Below are 16,435 nucleotides of genomic sequence, written 5' to 3' on the forward strand. Positions count from 1 at the left end.
GTTAAAATAAAGGGGAAAAAAACCCAAAGAAGATAAAATATTATCATTGGTGGAGGGTTCATCAGGGGATGATCAAAGTCTGCCTAATTTTTAAAGGCAAAAATGACAAAATTTAGTCACGTTCTGGGAGACTGAATCATGCTGATCTTGGTGTTAAGGCAGCAGATTAGAAAGAAGGAGATGGTGAGTTCAAGTCCCACCTTAGCTATGAAAACCAGCTGGGTGAATTTCAGCCAATCACACCAAGAGATTGTGAGTTCCAGTCAGCCATGAAAGATGGCTGGGTGGTTTTGGGTTCTAGTCCTACCTTAGCCATGAAAGCCAGCTGGGTGACCTTGGGCCAATCCCTCTCCCTCGAGACAACATACCTCACAAGGTTGTCATTGTGAGGAAAATAAGAGGAGGAAATTCTGTTGGACATGTTCACAGCCTTCAGTTAGTTATAAAAAATAATAAAGGTGGGATAGATAGATAAATATATAGGACAGGAAGGCCTGGAGGAACATTGTCCATAAGGTTGCGATGGGTCGGATACAACTTCGCAGCTAACAACAACGACGATAAATAAATAAATAAACCTATACATTAAAAAGATCAGAATTTCCCAGATGGTTTACCAGATAAGACGTTAAGTTTAGCAGATAAGGAGTTTTAGTGACATCTAGAAGGCTCCCTCAGGCTACGCTATCTGAGGTAGCTGAGTGTTTATCGATGGGACAAATTACACCTTTCCAGATAAATCAAGAATGATTATTATTATTTTTGTGTGCACCTTTTCGAGAGAAATATTGTTACCTAAATATGTGGGTTTGATTTCATATCGCAGGCGTGGCAGGGACATTGTTTGCCCAATTCAAGGAAGGCCTTCATGAGCCAATGAGAAATTCGTCGCTCAGCCGCATGAAATACAATTGGCAGATACAAAATTCAGGAGGTGAGGAAATGTGTAATATTCCTGAAGTTGCAAATAGGCTGTAGGCCAGCTTGGAAAATAGCTATTCACTTAACATCTACCTAGCTTAATCCCGAGAATTCCTGGAGAGGGGAATAGTCCAAGGTGACTTGACCATTAAGCCGATCCCTCTACCAGACCACCTGGTTTTAATCTGCCACACCCTGTCTGGACAAAACTGAGCGAAATTAGGTATAATACTGGAAGAAGTGCCTCTGCCCTATATCAGCGGGGATGGAAAGATTTCCCCTTGTTGTGATTGTGGTGCTGATATGGAAACTCTTGGGCGTATTGTGCAAGATTGCCCACAATGTGCTTTCTCTGGTGCCTTAGAAGATTCGCACGAAGCAACACCAGAAGAGACTGCTGGATCCAGTTATGAGACCACTGCCGTACCCCCGGTAAAAGTTTTACTTATAATTATGTGGGCTGAGTATTTATATTTACTTCTCTTCTGTCATGTTCTCATCGTACACTAAACAAATAGTAATAATTCCTGAAATGAAAAAATAATAATGCAAGGACTTTTGAGTTGGGTGGCATGGCTCCAAGGCCTAATTAAAACATAACTAATTTGTATATCTAAACGAGGCACTGAAAGATCGAAAGCAGCCATAGAGATTATAGCCTATTTCCAAAATCACATTTAAATCATGAATATTTTATGTTCTCTTGGGCTGCGCCACCATTTTATTACTGGGGTGTGTGTGCTTATTGTTTAATATTTCCTGCGATAGCTGCTGAAATTAGCATTAAAAAGAAACAGACTCTTGCACCATAAATCTTGCCTTTACCATTACGGTTGCCCCTCTATCTGCTTGGAGAAGAATTACTAATTATCTCGTGACATCTTTTCACTAATATTTGTCAAGGGAAATCAGGAAGAATTTTCCCTTCCATTCCCGGTTCCTGCTAAAAAAAATATGCAACTAATTGAAATCTATAATTGTGTGTATAAATATGCCCGTTGCCTTGAGGCTCCCGGGAGATCTTGCTGCTATTGTTTTCAAAATTCAAAAGATTTTTCAGAAATATTTGGCGGAAATATTATATATGCTAAGCAGGGCTCAGCAAGCCAGAGTAATAAGTCTGGAGAAATTGCTGTTTACAATTCAGAGCGAGGAAACGGAGGGAAAATGGTTGCTAATGAGCAAACGTCAGCATTAACTTTGGAGAGATATTGCTACTCAACAAGTTCATTCTTTCAATGGCTGTAGGACAATCCATCATTGGAAGCATTCATGGGAAAGGATCTCTATTTAAATACGTTTAGATGTAGCGCCTAGCCTCTGTGATGGCAAGAATAATGGGATTTGCAAAATTGTAAATGCCCTGGATAGTTTTCTGGCTAGAGGAACGTTTATTCAATTATTTATGAAATTTATTCAGTGTCCGTCTCACAATCAACAACACTGGGTGACTTACGTTGCCAAGGCCAGAAAGATTTGTACAGTTGGGACTGCAAGAACCATCAACTCTAACTTTCTGCAGTCTGCAGAAGCCAAGTCAATGTCCATGACGCACGGACAGGTTTTTCATGTACAACACATGACTCATTCCTAATTTGGTACCAAAAGCATGGCAAAAAATAATTGGGGGAAACAAGTGAACACCTGGAATTTCAGGTCCAGTGCAGAAAATGCCTTCTAATGTTGCAATTTTCTGCTTACCCTCCCAAGTTTGATACATCCCAAAAAAAAAGGCTCTCTTTTTTTGTAATGTGGTGGATCAAAACTGGATGCACTATTCCAGGTGTGGTCTTACTAAGGTTTTATAAAGTGGTACTAATGCTTTACATGATTTTGATTCTATGCTTCTGTTAGCCTTTTCTTGATTGTTCAAAGACAGGTCATAATTCAATTCAATTCAGAATAGAACTGGAAGGGACCTTGGAGGTCTTCTAGTCCAGCCCTCTGCTCAAGGAGGTGACCCTATACAAGTTGAGACAAGTGGCTGTCCAGTCTCTTTTTGAAAGCCTCCAGTGATGAAGCACCCACTTCTGAAGGCAAGCAAACAACTGGTTAGTTGTTCTCACTGTTGGGAAGTTTCTCCTTAATTACAGGTTGCTTCTCTCCTTGATTGGTTTCCATCCATTGTTTCTTATCTTGCCTTCAGGTTCTTTGGAAAATAGGTTGACCCCCCTCCTCTTTGTGGTAGCCCCTCAAATACTGGAACGCTGTTATCATGTCATCCCCTAGTCCTTCTTTTCTCTAGACAGGCCATACCCAAATCCTGCAACCGTTCTTCGTATGTTTTAGTCTCCAGACCTTTAATCATCTTAGTTGCTCTTCTCTGCACTTTTTCCAAAGTCTCAACATCTTTTTTTTTTTGTAACGTGGTGACCAAAACTGGATGCAGGATTCCAGGTGTGGTCTTACTAAAGATTTATAAAGCAATACTAATACTTTGCGTGATTTCGATGCTGTGCCTCCGTTATTACAACCAAGAATTGATTAACAGATTAATTAATAGATAATTGGTTATTAGATTAATTAATTTGCATGAGTAATGGAAAAATAATCAGAAAAGGCTGCACATAGATGCCTGAGGACCCAGATTGTTGGGGGCAATTAAGCTGACTTAATTGGCCTGATGGGATGGGGTTGGGTTTTATTACTGTTTAATGTGTTTTAACCTATTGTTATAGTTGTGGGCACTTTATTTAATCTCTTTTAATTTTTGTATTTTGTCTTTTAATATGTATTGCCCTGTTCACCGCCCTGAGTCCTTCGGGAGAAGGGCGGTATACAAATAAAATTAATAATAATAATAATAATAATAATAATAATAATAATAATAATAATAATAATAATAATAATAAATAATGCCGCTTGGGGTGTGTGTGAAAGCCCTAATAAGCAGGCATATACATAGAATGAAGGCTACTGCTAAGCTTGTAAGCCGCCCTGAGTCTTTGGAGAAGGGCGGGATATAAATGGAATTTAAAAAAAAAACTTTGGTACCCCTGGAATCAAGGTCAGGGACCTCATCTCTAAGGTCAGTTAAAATTCCCCTCCCTTCCTAGCTTTTGAAAAGGCTAGTGGGGGGGGGAAGAGATGAGGGCTAAAGAGGAACATAGGAAAGAATTATCCAGAATCCTTAGGGAAGGGTTAAATATTCACAAAACCTGCACCAGGCAGCCGAAAACATTTTCCATATAAACTTTTCCAAAGAGAAACTGGTTACAAAGGAAAATGTAGGAAAATATTCTACCTTGATTTTTATCCTGTGTTGTTTTTTTTAAGTTTGCAGGACTGGGATATCAGAGCAAGCTAGCCATCCAATAGATATCTTAGGATACCATTTATCTTGAAACGTCAGGAACAATGGCATTTTAACCTCTTTTTGTTGTTGTTGTTGTTGTTTTGGGAAAAAAATATCCATAATTGATTACCTGTAATCAGTACCATTCACCTTGGTCCATGTGTACGTTCTGTTGCCTCTATCGATATAGCGCTGCAAAAGAATCAGCCAGAAAAATCATTTTATCAAAAGAATCTCAGGAAAGCTTAAACACGCCACACGGATTCAAGAATCAAGTTTCGCTTAAAAAAAGCAAAGCAGGGATGGTTCTATGTCAGCCCATGAGGACAAAACTCATAATTCTTTCAGAAGCTAATTTGCAGATTTCTATTTTGGAAAGTGGCTTAATAAACTTAGAAAAATCTGATCTACTGTTCAGATTGTTCAACTGGATGCTGCTTTGTCCATCCATAATTGCTCATCTAGGGAACTATGAAAAAAGTATCAATTCTTTTTTTTTTTACAAGATGGACATCTTCTTGGATTCCAATCAATAATAATTCAAATAAAAGATGTTTAAGACCATTAACGTGATGAAGACTTTTCCTTCAACAATGTCAGCCCCCCTCCCCCAGAGAAGGAAATATTTAAAGGGCAGAATATTATATTTCCTCAAAGGACCTTAAAGAGGCAGAAAAGCATGCCCAGTTTTTCTTAATAGTCCCAAGTCTCCCTCCCCCAAGCAGAAACCACCTCTGTAGAAATGCAGATGTAATAATCCATTCAGGAAGGTTGGAGGCCCCCAGCTAGAAGCTTAGGAAGACAAAGACACCTAAAACCTACATACCCTACCCAAACTCTAAGACAGGACATAATAGGATTAACCCACAGATATCAAAGGGGCACACTCAGACTCAGGTCAAAGTACATGACACGGGAAACACAAAGCCTCAAACAGGAACAGGAAACAACTCCAAACAAAAGCCCAAGAGGGTATAAAACCCACTCCCTACTACGTGTGCTCATTCTCTCTTTTTCTTCCAGAGCCATCTTCCTGTCTGGCTCTCCTCTTCAATAAACTACAACTTTCTTTCTTAAAGCAGTCGCCATGTTGTTTATTCCCAGCTTGGATTGAACCCTGATGAAGACTTTTCCCCTCAACAAATGTGACTGAAGATGATGAGATCTATGTTACTGAAAACAGAAGTAGGAGATGACCAGGAGATGAGCCTGAGGGAGAGGTCAAACGCGTCATAAGTCACGAGTCCCTTCGTGCCCACAAGAGACCTAACTCCAGCCCACCTTGCATGTTTTTCTTCTCTCCTGCTCATTTCCCTTGACTGTTAGTTGGCCAGATTCTTGTAGAAAGCTTAAGCTCACAATGAATCTTTACACTCGTTTGAACTGCCTGAATCCGCTGATTTCCCGGATGCTTGACAGCATCTGGAATACAGCTCACCAACCCCAAAAGTAGTTTGCTCTTTCTGTAACTTCTTCCTATTTTCATTACTGAATTAGCTGCAACCACAGGTGACAGGGGCAGGCAAACTAGTCCAAGTGGGGTGGAGCTTCCATTGCGATGCTGCATTTCTCATTCTAAATAAATTAACACAACACTAAGGATGCTGCTGTCTTTCAATCCTGTGAAAAGTTTTGATCTGAAATATTGTTATTGCTTTAATCAATTTCTGGTCAATAACATTTCTGGCCTTTGAGGGCCAATAATTCTGGATGCAATTTTTAAAGATAAGTGGGGGTGGGGGCGAATTGACCTGGTGTTGTTCATTCCTCTTTTAGGATCATTACGACTCGCATCCTTTGAAGGATGAACGCAAGCTTGATCCCGGCGTTGCAAAAACTAATCTGAACATTTCAGCTCATTTAATTACAGAATGGAATGAATGGAGCAGTGGCACAAAGGGGAATTTTAAAAGGTCTCCTGACGCCCGCTGGAGATTTTAATAAGAGTTAATACATCCCAAAAGAATGGAGTTATTCAGTTTTCATCATTTGTCGCTGTAACTCCTGGCCCCCGGTAGCATATTATAACATTATAACCAGAAACAATGACTCCTAGAAAAGCTAAACACTGTTCAGCTGTTGCATTGTGGGCTTTCTAATAATATTCAGAAAATTGCAAGAGGTCTCCATAAGCAGTTGAAACATTAACAAGATTCTAATGTTCTTTGTTTTTTGTCTCCAAAGCACTTCTTGGTGTTCACTTAGGTGTGAACATCCTGAGAAAAGTCTGCAATAAAAATTATTTGATTTGACTTGATGTATACTTATATGCTGCAATTGGGAAGGGAAGGAGCCATTTAATAATAATGTATTCTCGCAGCTACGAAAATACCTTTCCCAAATGCCCTTGTGAAGACTTCCCCAAGAGATGGGATCTAGTAAAAGATCCATATATAGGTAGTCCTCGACTTACAACCACAATTGAGCCCCAAATTTCTGTTACTAATCAAGACAGTTGTTAAGTGAGTTTTGCTCCGTATTACGATCTTTCGTGCTCCACTGGTTAAGTGAGTAACATGGTTGTTAAATGAATCTAACTTCCCCACTTATTTTGCTTGTCAGAAGGTCACAAAAGGGGATCACGTGACCCCAGGACACGGCAACCATCATAAATATGAATCAGTTGTCAAGCATGTGAATTCTGATCACATAACCATGGGGGGATTGCAACGGTCGTAAGTGTGAAAAAGAAGGTCATAACTCACTTTTTTCCAGTGCCGTGGTAATCTTGAACAGTCACTAAATGAACTGTCATAGGTCGAGGACTACCTATATTTGGGAATAGTTAAAGGATCGGCTTGGAAGGAAGAGGGGTCTTGTATTTTTGTCCCATGCCATGATCCATTTTCTAATTTTCTAGCTCCGGGCTTCTGACTGTTACAGCCTTAGCTGTCGGCCATTTTGTCTTACATCCGTTTAGCCAACTCATTTCTTTTTATCAGAAAGCAAATCTTTGCATTCTCACCTCATCTTGAGATTTGACGAGCGTTTGAAAGGTCCGGTCGCCACTTTCACTGTCAATCATCTTTTTCCGAATCTATAAGTTAAGAAAATTACAACCCGAAATGAAGTCACTTCATACTTCTCTATAACGCAGTATTGCAGGCTGACTCGCTGCTCGCTGCCAACAGTTTGAACCTAACTGGCTGAAGGTTGACACAGCCTTCCATCCTTCAGAGGTCAAGTGAAATGTGGACCCATATTGTTGGGGGGGTTCAACATGCTGATTCTGTAAACCGCTTAGAGAGGGCTGTAAAGCACTGTGAAGCGCTATATAAGTCTAAGTGCTATTGCTGTCTAAGCCCTGGTGGTGCAGTGGTTAGAATGCAGCACTACAGGCTAACTCTGCCAACTGCCAGCAGTTCGATCTTGATGGGGCTCAAGGTTGACTCAACCTTCCATCCTTCTGAGGATCCAGATTGTTTGGGGGGGGCAACATGCTGACTCTGTAAACTGCTTAGAGAGGGCTGTAAAAGCGCTAGGAGTGGTATATAAGTCTAAGTCAGGGGTGTCAAACTCAATTTCATTGAGGGCCACATCAGCATTGCGGTTGCCCTCAGGGGGCAGGGTGGGTATGGCCAGGGTGGGCGTGGCCTACTGGGTGGGCATGGCTAGAGTGCATATGGCATACTGGGTGGGCGTGGCCAGCTCTACATCGTTCGCATCAAGGGTGCCTATGGGGGCCTGGGCAGGAGTGGGACAGATCTGAGGGTCTCTGGCAGAAGGAGGGTCTCTAGGCCAGGGCCAAGGCAGTGGGGGCCGTTCCCTCACTGTTTCCAGGATGGCTTCGTGGGCCGCATGAAACCACTTCGCGGGCCGCATCCGGCCCCCGGGCCTTGTGTTTGACATGTCTGGTCTAAGTGCTATTGCTATTGCTAGTGCTATTCTAAACCTTGTTCCTTCTGACCATTTTCTAAATGTTAAACAAAGAGCCTTGGTGGAGCAGTGGGCTAATGCCTCCTTAAGTAACACCAGCTGCCTGCAATTAGTGCAGGTTCGCATCCCACCAGGCTCAAGGTTGACTCAGCCTTCCATCCTTCCCAGGTAGGTAAAATGAGGACCCAGATTGTTGGGGGCAATTAAGCTGACTTTGTAATAATGCCGCTTGGGGTGTGTGTGAAAGCCCTAATAAGCAGGCATATACATAGAATGAAGGCTACTGCTAAGCTTGTAAGCCGCCCTGAGTCTTCGAAGAAGGGCGGGATATAAATGGAATTAAAATAAAAAAATAAAAAAAAATCTTTAATCAGATGTAATAATGAAAGCACAGTTGAATATTGCCATTGATCTGTTTCAGGGACAACAAGAAATTATTACATGTTTCTAGTCATAGCTCAGTGCGGAATAGATGGGAAAAATCACCCGTGGATCAAGTCCGCAATATCTGTGACCTCAAGTTGTTGTTTTTTCTTCTTGCAAAGTGAAGTAAAACATCTCTCAGTAGTTTTCTTGAGGTGGATCGGGAATTTATTTTATATATTTCATCTATTTCTGATTCTATTTTCTCTTCTTCCCAACCAATTAAACTAGAGCCGTGGATTTAATCAATATCTGACGTCTTTTGCAGACATTTGCAAATGACATTTTGCAAACAACCAGAAGTTGTAAATGCTGCCACACTGGAAGTTTTTAAGATGAGATTGGACAACCATTTGTCTGAAATGGTATAGGGTCTCCTGCTTGAGCAGGGGGTTGGACTAGATGACCTCCAAGGTCCCTTCCAACTATTCTATTCTATTCTATTCTATTCTATTCTATTCTATTCTATTCTATTCTATTCTATTCTATTCTATTCTATTCTATTCTATAACTATTTGAAATCTTAGTTGAAGTTCCGTTCCTTCATCTTTTACCTTTGTATCTCAATTCTTGAAACGTCTTAGAAAGACCCTAAAATCTTCCATTCCCCATCAGGTTTAAAGTTTTGTAGTTACATTGTGTGTGTGTGTGTGTGTGTGTGTGTGTGTGTGTGTGTGTGTGTGTGTGTCTTTATGACTAACGCCCTCTTACTTGTGTCTGTATTGGTTAAAAAAAACCCCAACCATTTATAATACAGTGATATGCTAATATAGCCAAACAGATAAAACTCCAGGAGGCAAAACAATTAAAACCCAACTCTTTGTATGAGTTATGGTAAGGAATGACTGTCTGTGTGAGATCATGCCAGCTGACTGGATAACCATGTTATTAATATTGCCTATCAGAGATGTCCAGGGGAAGGATGTTCAAACACTTCAAGATGGCAGAGAATCAAAGTCCAGCCCTTAGTTCATGTGTTCCTGGCCCTTGTACCTAAAAGGACAAAGTCTTGGTCACAGCGTCAGGACCTCTGTCTTAATTTTGGAAACTTCTCCTTCCTCTAAATTTTCTGTTGAAAATCAGGAGGACAATGAGGACAGTTGCCTAGTTCCTTCATGATAAAAAGATTCCTACAGATTTCTTCTGAAGGGTGCTGCCTTAAGGATACTGGTCAGCCAGAGGCACAAAAGTAAAAAAAAAATCAGATGCTATAAAGATAATTTAGCCCCAAATACCTAAGATGGCTACCCGCCTTTGTGTTTGCTTCAGAACTGACTTGTCAACATGAAAAATCCCAAATGGTCAATCCAACGTACCTCGACTTTGATGTCATTCTCCAACTCGGCATCCAGAAAATCCAGCGTCACGGGTTCTTGCGATTTGGGATTCTGGAGAAGATTTCAAAGCAGCATATAATAAGCACTTTCTGCTGCTAATCTAGAACCAACTGAATCAAGGTGCTGGTGATGACCTATAAAGCCCTAAATGGCTTGGGTCCGGACTATCTAAGGGAACACCTGCTGCCGGCATCAACTTCCCATCGTCCTGTGCGTTCCCATAGGGAGGGCCTCCTTAGGGTGCCGCTGGTCAGGGAATGCCAGCGGGTGATCCCCAGAGGGAGGGCATTCTCTGTGGGCGCGCCTGCCCTTTGGAATGATTTACCTGTGGAACTCCGGACTGCCCCCAACCTGCGCTCATTTCGCCGGGACCTGAAAACCTGGCTTTTCGATCTATCTGGCCTGGACTGAGGGGGTTTTTAGTTTTAAGTTTTTAACATTGTTTTATTGTTGGGCTATTATTAATTTAATTCTTTTTAATTCTATTTTTTTTTCTTAATTTTATATTGTCTTTTAAATATTGCCCTGTAAACCACCCTGTCCTTCGGGAATAGGGCGGTATAGAAAAACTAATAAAATAAAATAAATAAATAAATAAACTTATCAAACTAAATTTACTTACCTTTCCAAATAGCCGGTACAATTACAATTACACGTGCACTTTAGATTTAAACTGGAATTATTACAAAGAAAGATCTTTGTAGAAGATAGAGAAGATCATATAGAAAATGAATGAATGAAAGAAAGAAATGAATGCATGAAATGAATGAATGAATGAATGAATGAATGAATGAATGAATGAAATGAATGAATGAAATGAAATGAAATGAATGAAATGAAATGAAATGAATGAAATGAAATGAATGAACTCCTCTGGGTTCAGAAGCTAAGCAGGGTCAGACTACTTAATGTTTCAAAGAGAGACTGTCAAAGAATTTAAGAGCTATAAATCAGGTTAAGTGGTAAAATAAAATAAAAAACTAAAATCCCAATGAAAGCATTGCTTCCACATAGTGACCAAGGAATATAATTCACATTTTACATCCAGAAATTGCAAGTAAAGAAACAAACACAACTTTATAGTGAGAATACTGTAAGTATTAGGGGGGGAAATGATAATATTTCTGAATAGGAACTTTGGAAATCAAAGACCTCATTATGCAAAGTTGGAAATAGACTCAGTTTTGAAATAAAAGGGGCAGGATGGACAAAAAGGAAGAATTAAAAAAAAAAGAACAGAAATGTATTTCTATAGTTAAAGAAAAGGAAATAAAGACCTAACTTTGTAGATTAAAAACTGATTCAATTCTTAATGTCTACATTAAAAAGATTCATCTTCATGTAGCTTCACTACAACCACCAAAATGTTAAAGAAAATTAGCTACTTATATGCTTTTGGAACCAAATATACAATCTACTTTATTAAATTGATAATGTCTTCATTTTTTACAGAGAGCATTTAAGGTATTATATATGAGATATCATATCTTAGATATGAGAATATTCGAATCGAATGAAATAGATCAATTTTAGTCAATGGAGATTACTTGTACATCCCCCCGTGACATTACAATTCCTAAAATTGTGTTCATCCAAACAAATGACTATTAAATCTGACAGTGAAATGAATCAACTTAGAATTAGATCAACAGAACTAAAAAAAACAACCAATGCCATGTTTTTAAAAGTCAGCCATGTAACATTTGCAAGTCATAACCTTTTGTGTCAGGCATGCCGCAAACAGGAACAAAATTTAAATAATGCTGACATGCATGCAGCTAGAAGAAACAAGCCATGTTTTATGCACGCAAGACAAGATTGTTAAGAGAAAAACCCAATTCTAAAGAAGGCGCAAGTAGGGATTTTAAGAGCTAATCATGCTTAGAAAAGTAATTCTGTTGAAATTAACAGCATTTAACTAAGTCGATACTTAATTAGGCCTCACGGATTTAACTTGGCTTGCATGAGTGTTTGCAGGCACAGTCAAAAAAATAAAATAAAAATAAAAAGCCGAAAGGGTGATATTGAAATTCTTGAAATATCTACATTAGAATTCTATCGATGGTCAGTTCCAAATGTAAACCTTGCATACTTCATCAAGTATTACTGTATATCAAGGCAGTAATTAATCTGTTGTCTTTTGAGGCTTCTCCAAAAAGAATAAAGCACTAATTCAAGTTAATAGACAGATGCTCTCAACTTGAAGGGACGTCTCCTACAAGCATCTACCCTTAATTTAGCGAGCTTCATGCGTTAGAGAAGTTGCTGGTTAAACAGTTGTCCCAGGGAGCTAAAGAGAAGTTTGGCTTCCAACCACACCGTTAGTCACCTCCATTCATAGTTACCTGGACATAGGGTCTCCTCTGCTTAACTTTGGGGATGCCCAAACCAATGTGCTAAAGCAACAGAACAACAATGGTTCATTCAAGATTTCCACGCCATTACGGCAGTCAGTTTTTATTCATTCTAAGCATCCGGATTCTTCTAATCCAGGGGTCTTCACACTTGGCCCTTTTATGACTTCTGGACTCCAACTCCCAGAATTCCTCAGCCAATGTGCCTGGCTGAGGAATTCTGGGAGTCAGGGGTCTTCACACTTGGCCCTTTGATGACTTGTGGACTTCAACTCCCAGAATTCCTCAGCCAATGTGCCTGGCTGAGGAATTCTGGGAGTCAGGGGTCTTCACACTTGGCCCTTTGATGACTTGTGGACTTCAACTCCCAGAATTCCTTAGCCAGCATGCCTGGCTGAGGAATTCTGGGCGTTGAAGTCCACAAGCAGGGGGTCTTCAAACCTGGCCTTTTGATGACTTGGAGACTTCGACTCCCAGAATTCCTCCCAGAATTCTGGGAGTTGAAGTCCACAAGTTATAAAAGGGCCAAGTTTGAAGACCCCTGTTCTAATCTAAGAAAACTCTGAGCAATTTGGCAATCAGACTAAGCTTCAGCGAGACATCTTTGATTCTAACTGAAGGTAAAGTAGTCCACAACTTACAACAGCCCATTTAATGACCGTTCAAAGTTACAACCACACTGAAAAAAAAACAACTCACGACCATTTTTCACAGTTATGACCACTACAGCATCCCCACGGTTACTTGATCAAAATTTGGAGGCTTAGCAACCGACTCAAACTTACGACTATTGTGATGTCCTGGGGTCAAGTGATCCCCCTTTGCAACCTTCGGATAAGCAAAGTCAATGGGGAAGCCAGATTCACTCAACACCCATGTTACTAACTTCACAACTGTAATGATTCACTTAGCAAGAAAGCAAGAATGGTCATAAAATGGGGCAAAACAAATGTTTCACTTAGCAAGATAAATTTATGAATCGAGACGCACAAGCAGTTATGCCAAGACAAAAGTAAGGCATACTCATAGCCATGCCTCTAAGTCTTGTACCGTAGCTACTTCACAACATCTGCCCAACAACTTTAACATCGGTTCCCAATGGAAAGCCACATGGGTCACTGAAGACTTATAAATGACCCCACAAAAGGGTGCTAGGCTTTGAACTACCATGTCAGCAATGGACAATCCTGAGTAGGTTTCACACCTCACACGGCGTCTGTATAAATGGGGCATAGTATCCTCCCCTCAGTGTGACTGTGGTGGTCCCACGTCAAACTGTAGATCACATTGAGACTGGTTGAAAGCTGAGGGCATACACCAGTCCCAGGATCTGATTTTTATCATATAAACAATGCTGCACTTCAGCAGTTAGATGGCCTAGCTAGACATATTGGTATCAGAATAGAGATGGAAGGGATCTTGGAGGTCTTCTAGTCCAACCCTCTGCTCAAGGAGGATGGGATTCAGCCAGTTCATGCCAGTTCGGCAGAACTGATAGCTAATTTTTTGTTGCCCAGGCCCAGAATGGACTTCCGGAAGCGGCATCCACACAGAGAACCGGTTGTTCACCTATTTGAATCCCACCACTGAGGAGACCCTGTACATGTTGAGACAAATGGCTGTCCAGTCTCTTCTTAAAAACTTCCAGTGATGGAGCACCCACAACTTCTGGAGGGAAACTGTTCCACCGGTTAATTGTTCTCACTGTTAGGAAGTTTCTCCTTAATTCCAGGATGCTTCTCTCCTTGATTAGTTTCCATCCATTGTTTCTTGTCTTGCCTTCAGGTGCTTTGGAGAACAGCTTGACTCCCTCTTCTTTCTGGCAACCCCTGAGATACTGGAAGACTGCTATCATGTCACCTCTGGTCCTTCTTTTCTCTTGACTAGCCATTACCCAGTTCCTGCAACCGTTCTTCATATGTTTTAGTCTCCGGGCCTTTAAATCATCTTAGTTGCTCTTCTTTGCACTTTTTCCTAAGGTCTCAACTTCATTTCGAGCATAGATCTTTTTAAGATTTATATTCTCTTGTGTTTTACTAATCTGGGTGAAATGTTAATGTATATTGCTAGTCTGTGTGCTATATGCCACATGCTACATAAATAAATAATCTAGCTACTTCAAGAATAATGCACGAGAGCTTGTGTGCCTCACCACACATCCTTCTTAATTTCCACAATAAAGTCTAGAGTGCCTGTCACACTGACCCAAGGTCAGTTACAGTACCTCACCCATAGAATGTGGAGGAAGACAACTCCGTGTGAACTCCAGTTCCCATAATCCACAGCTTTAGGTGGGTGGTGGACTGGAAACAAAGTACTTCAACTGGGATTTGAAGCACAAGCACATTCAGACAGAGGCTCAACACTACAACGCTAAGGGGATGGAGACTTATAAGTGTAATTGTATGTTTCCTCTCTTTGTGCGCAACCTGCCTCTTCGATCCAGCAACTCAGAACTGAAACCCCCATTTTTAACGCTAAAATCCTGTTGACTGGCTACTCAACAGAAAGAGAGAAGCTGGGCTCAAGTTACTTCCCTACTATATTAGCAACTAGCAGGAATCACTAGCTGGTTAACAAATAATTCTTTCCTTCAGTTTCACAGCAATCTGTAAATATGTATGTGTTGGTTCTACTTGGCACATATGTATTGTTTCATTCCCTGTGGGCATTTTCACTGCGTTCTTTGCTATACGCACCAGTGAAGGTGCCGTGGAAATCAACACAACCACAGGGGTGTTGCGTTTCACCCACTCCGTTCTGTTTGTGAAACTCTGCACCACTTCCAACCCGTTTGGAAAGATTCGCTGGTCCTCAGGAAGAGCTTATTTTAAAATAATTTCCTTTTTTAAAAAAAAAAAGATCTGTGCTAATTTTGGACAGGAGTCTCCTGTCTTGCATGATGATGAGATCAAATTTAAGACATCCAATTTTTTTTTTTTTAAAAAAAAACATTGAAGCAGAAGGATGTCTATTTTACAATGGAGCCTACTATACGAATGTAAGTAATTGTAGCCATAGTTCAATAGTACGTGGCTGTATTTTAATAGTCTAACCCACAAACCAGATCATTCAGTTTAATAAAGGTTTTTTTTTTCCCCAGAACATTTAGGGTTAGGATTTCGTTCTAATAATAGTTTCAGGAGAAAAAGGACCGCAGGACTACCGTAATGACTTGGATGTAAGTACTGTTAAACTGAGTGAGAATTTAAAAAAAAGATAAATAGAGCTTGATGTAAATTGCTGGCAAGCCAAACAAACCAGTTGCAGAACTCTGTTTTACTATGAATTTGTTGGCAGGGGGAAAAAATAGGTCAAGTTTCCAAAGGCTTGTCAGTTTCAAGAACAGTGATAATTTGTTGTTTGGGGAATTAAAAGCTACACACGGGCTATAAATAAAAAGCTCATTTGTGTTGTACATGTTTGGAGTCTAAAAAGTATTCAAGTTTTAAAACAGATATTTAGAAGAAACAGATTTGCTCATAAAGGTAAATAATTATTTTTTTAAAAAAAAACTAGTGATATCTAAATAAGACTTCTAGCACTTTAAATATATACATTCAGAGTTATCATCTCAGATGATGGAATGAGTTACTGAGTAATATTTAAATGGTCGATTAAATAAGATCTAAAATATAATGAACAACCTTCCCTCTAGCCTATGTTGACTTTGGATAATGTTTTTAATATCTGGGTGGCCTGCACCCTAATATGGAATAATATTCATCTGCTTGCTGATCTCCCACCTAACCACACAAAGATAGATTAAATAGTGACAGGTAGGGTCTAATTCCTAATTCCAACACAGATTTTTAATAAAGTCTAGTGTCATCCCAACATTTTTCCTCATGGTGTTGCTTCAAGCAGAACTGTTGAGTCTAATCAACTGGGTTCAAAATGGCTTGGAAGGGACTATGTTTGCTGGCTTTCATACCATATGAATAATAGAATAACAGAGTTGGAAGGGACCTTGGAGGTCTTCTAGTCCAACTATTTGAAAGCAGAGAGCTCCTTGTAGATCAGGGGTTCCCAACGAGGAGTGATCGTACCTCCTGGGGGTGCAAGATGATACTCTAAGGCAGGGGTAAGCAACCTTGGCTCTTTTATGACTCGTGGACTTCAACTCCCAGAATTCCTGAGCCAGCATGGCTCAGCTTGGAAATCTCTCCCTTTCCCCTCAGCATGGCTGGCTCAGGAATTCTGGGAGTTGAAGTCCACGAGTCATAAAG

General features: G+C 40.2%; 1 protein-coding gene across 1 annotated transcript in view; it reads right to left on the reverse strand.

Annotated features, from left to right (window-relative positions):
• CACNA2D1 (calcium voltage-gated channel auxiliary subunit alpha2delta 1) overlaps positions 1–16,435 on the reverse strand; it is a gene marked incomplete at its 5' end in the record, with an annotated part of 159,075 nt that overhangs the window by 40,683 nt on the left and 101,957 nt on the right. The window contains 4 exons of the mRNA XM_083366623.1: positions 4,347–4,408; positions 7,182–7,253; positions 9,832–9,903; positions 12,198–12,248. Of these exons, the coding sequence (XP_083222749.1) occupies positions 4,347–4,408; positions 7,182–7,253; positions 9,832–9,903; positions 12,198–12,248 (257 nt within the window). The remainder of the gene's footprint in view (positions 1–4,346; positions 4,409–7,181; positions 7,254–9,831; positions 9,904–12,197; positions 12,249–16,435) is intronic.

This window comes from Vipera ursinii (assembly GCF_947247035.1).
Source record: "Vipera ursinii genome assembly, chromosome: 6".
Lineage (NCBI taxonomy): Eukaryota > Metazoa > Chordata > Lepidosauria > Squamata > Viperidae > Vipera > Vipera ursinii.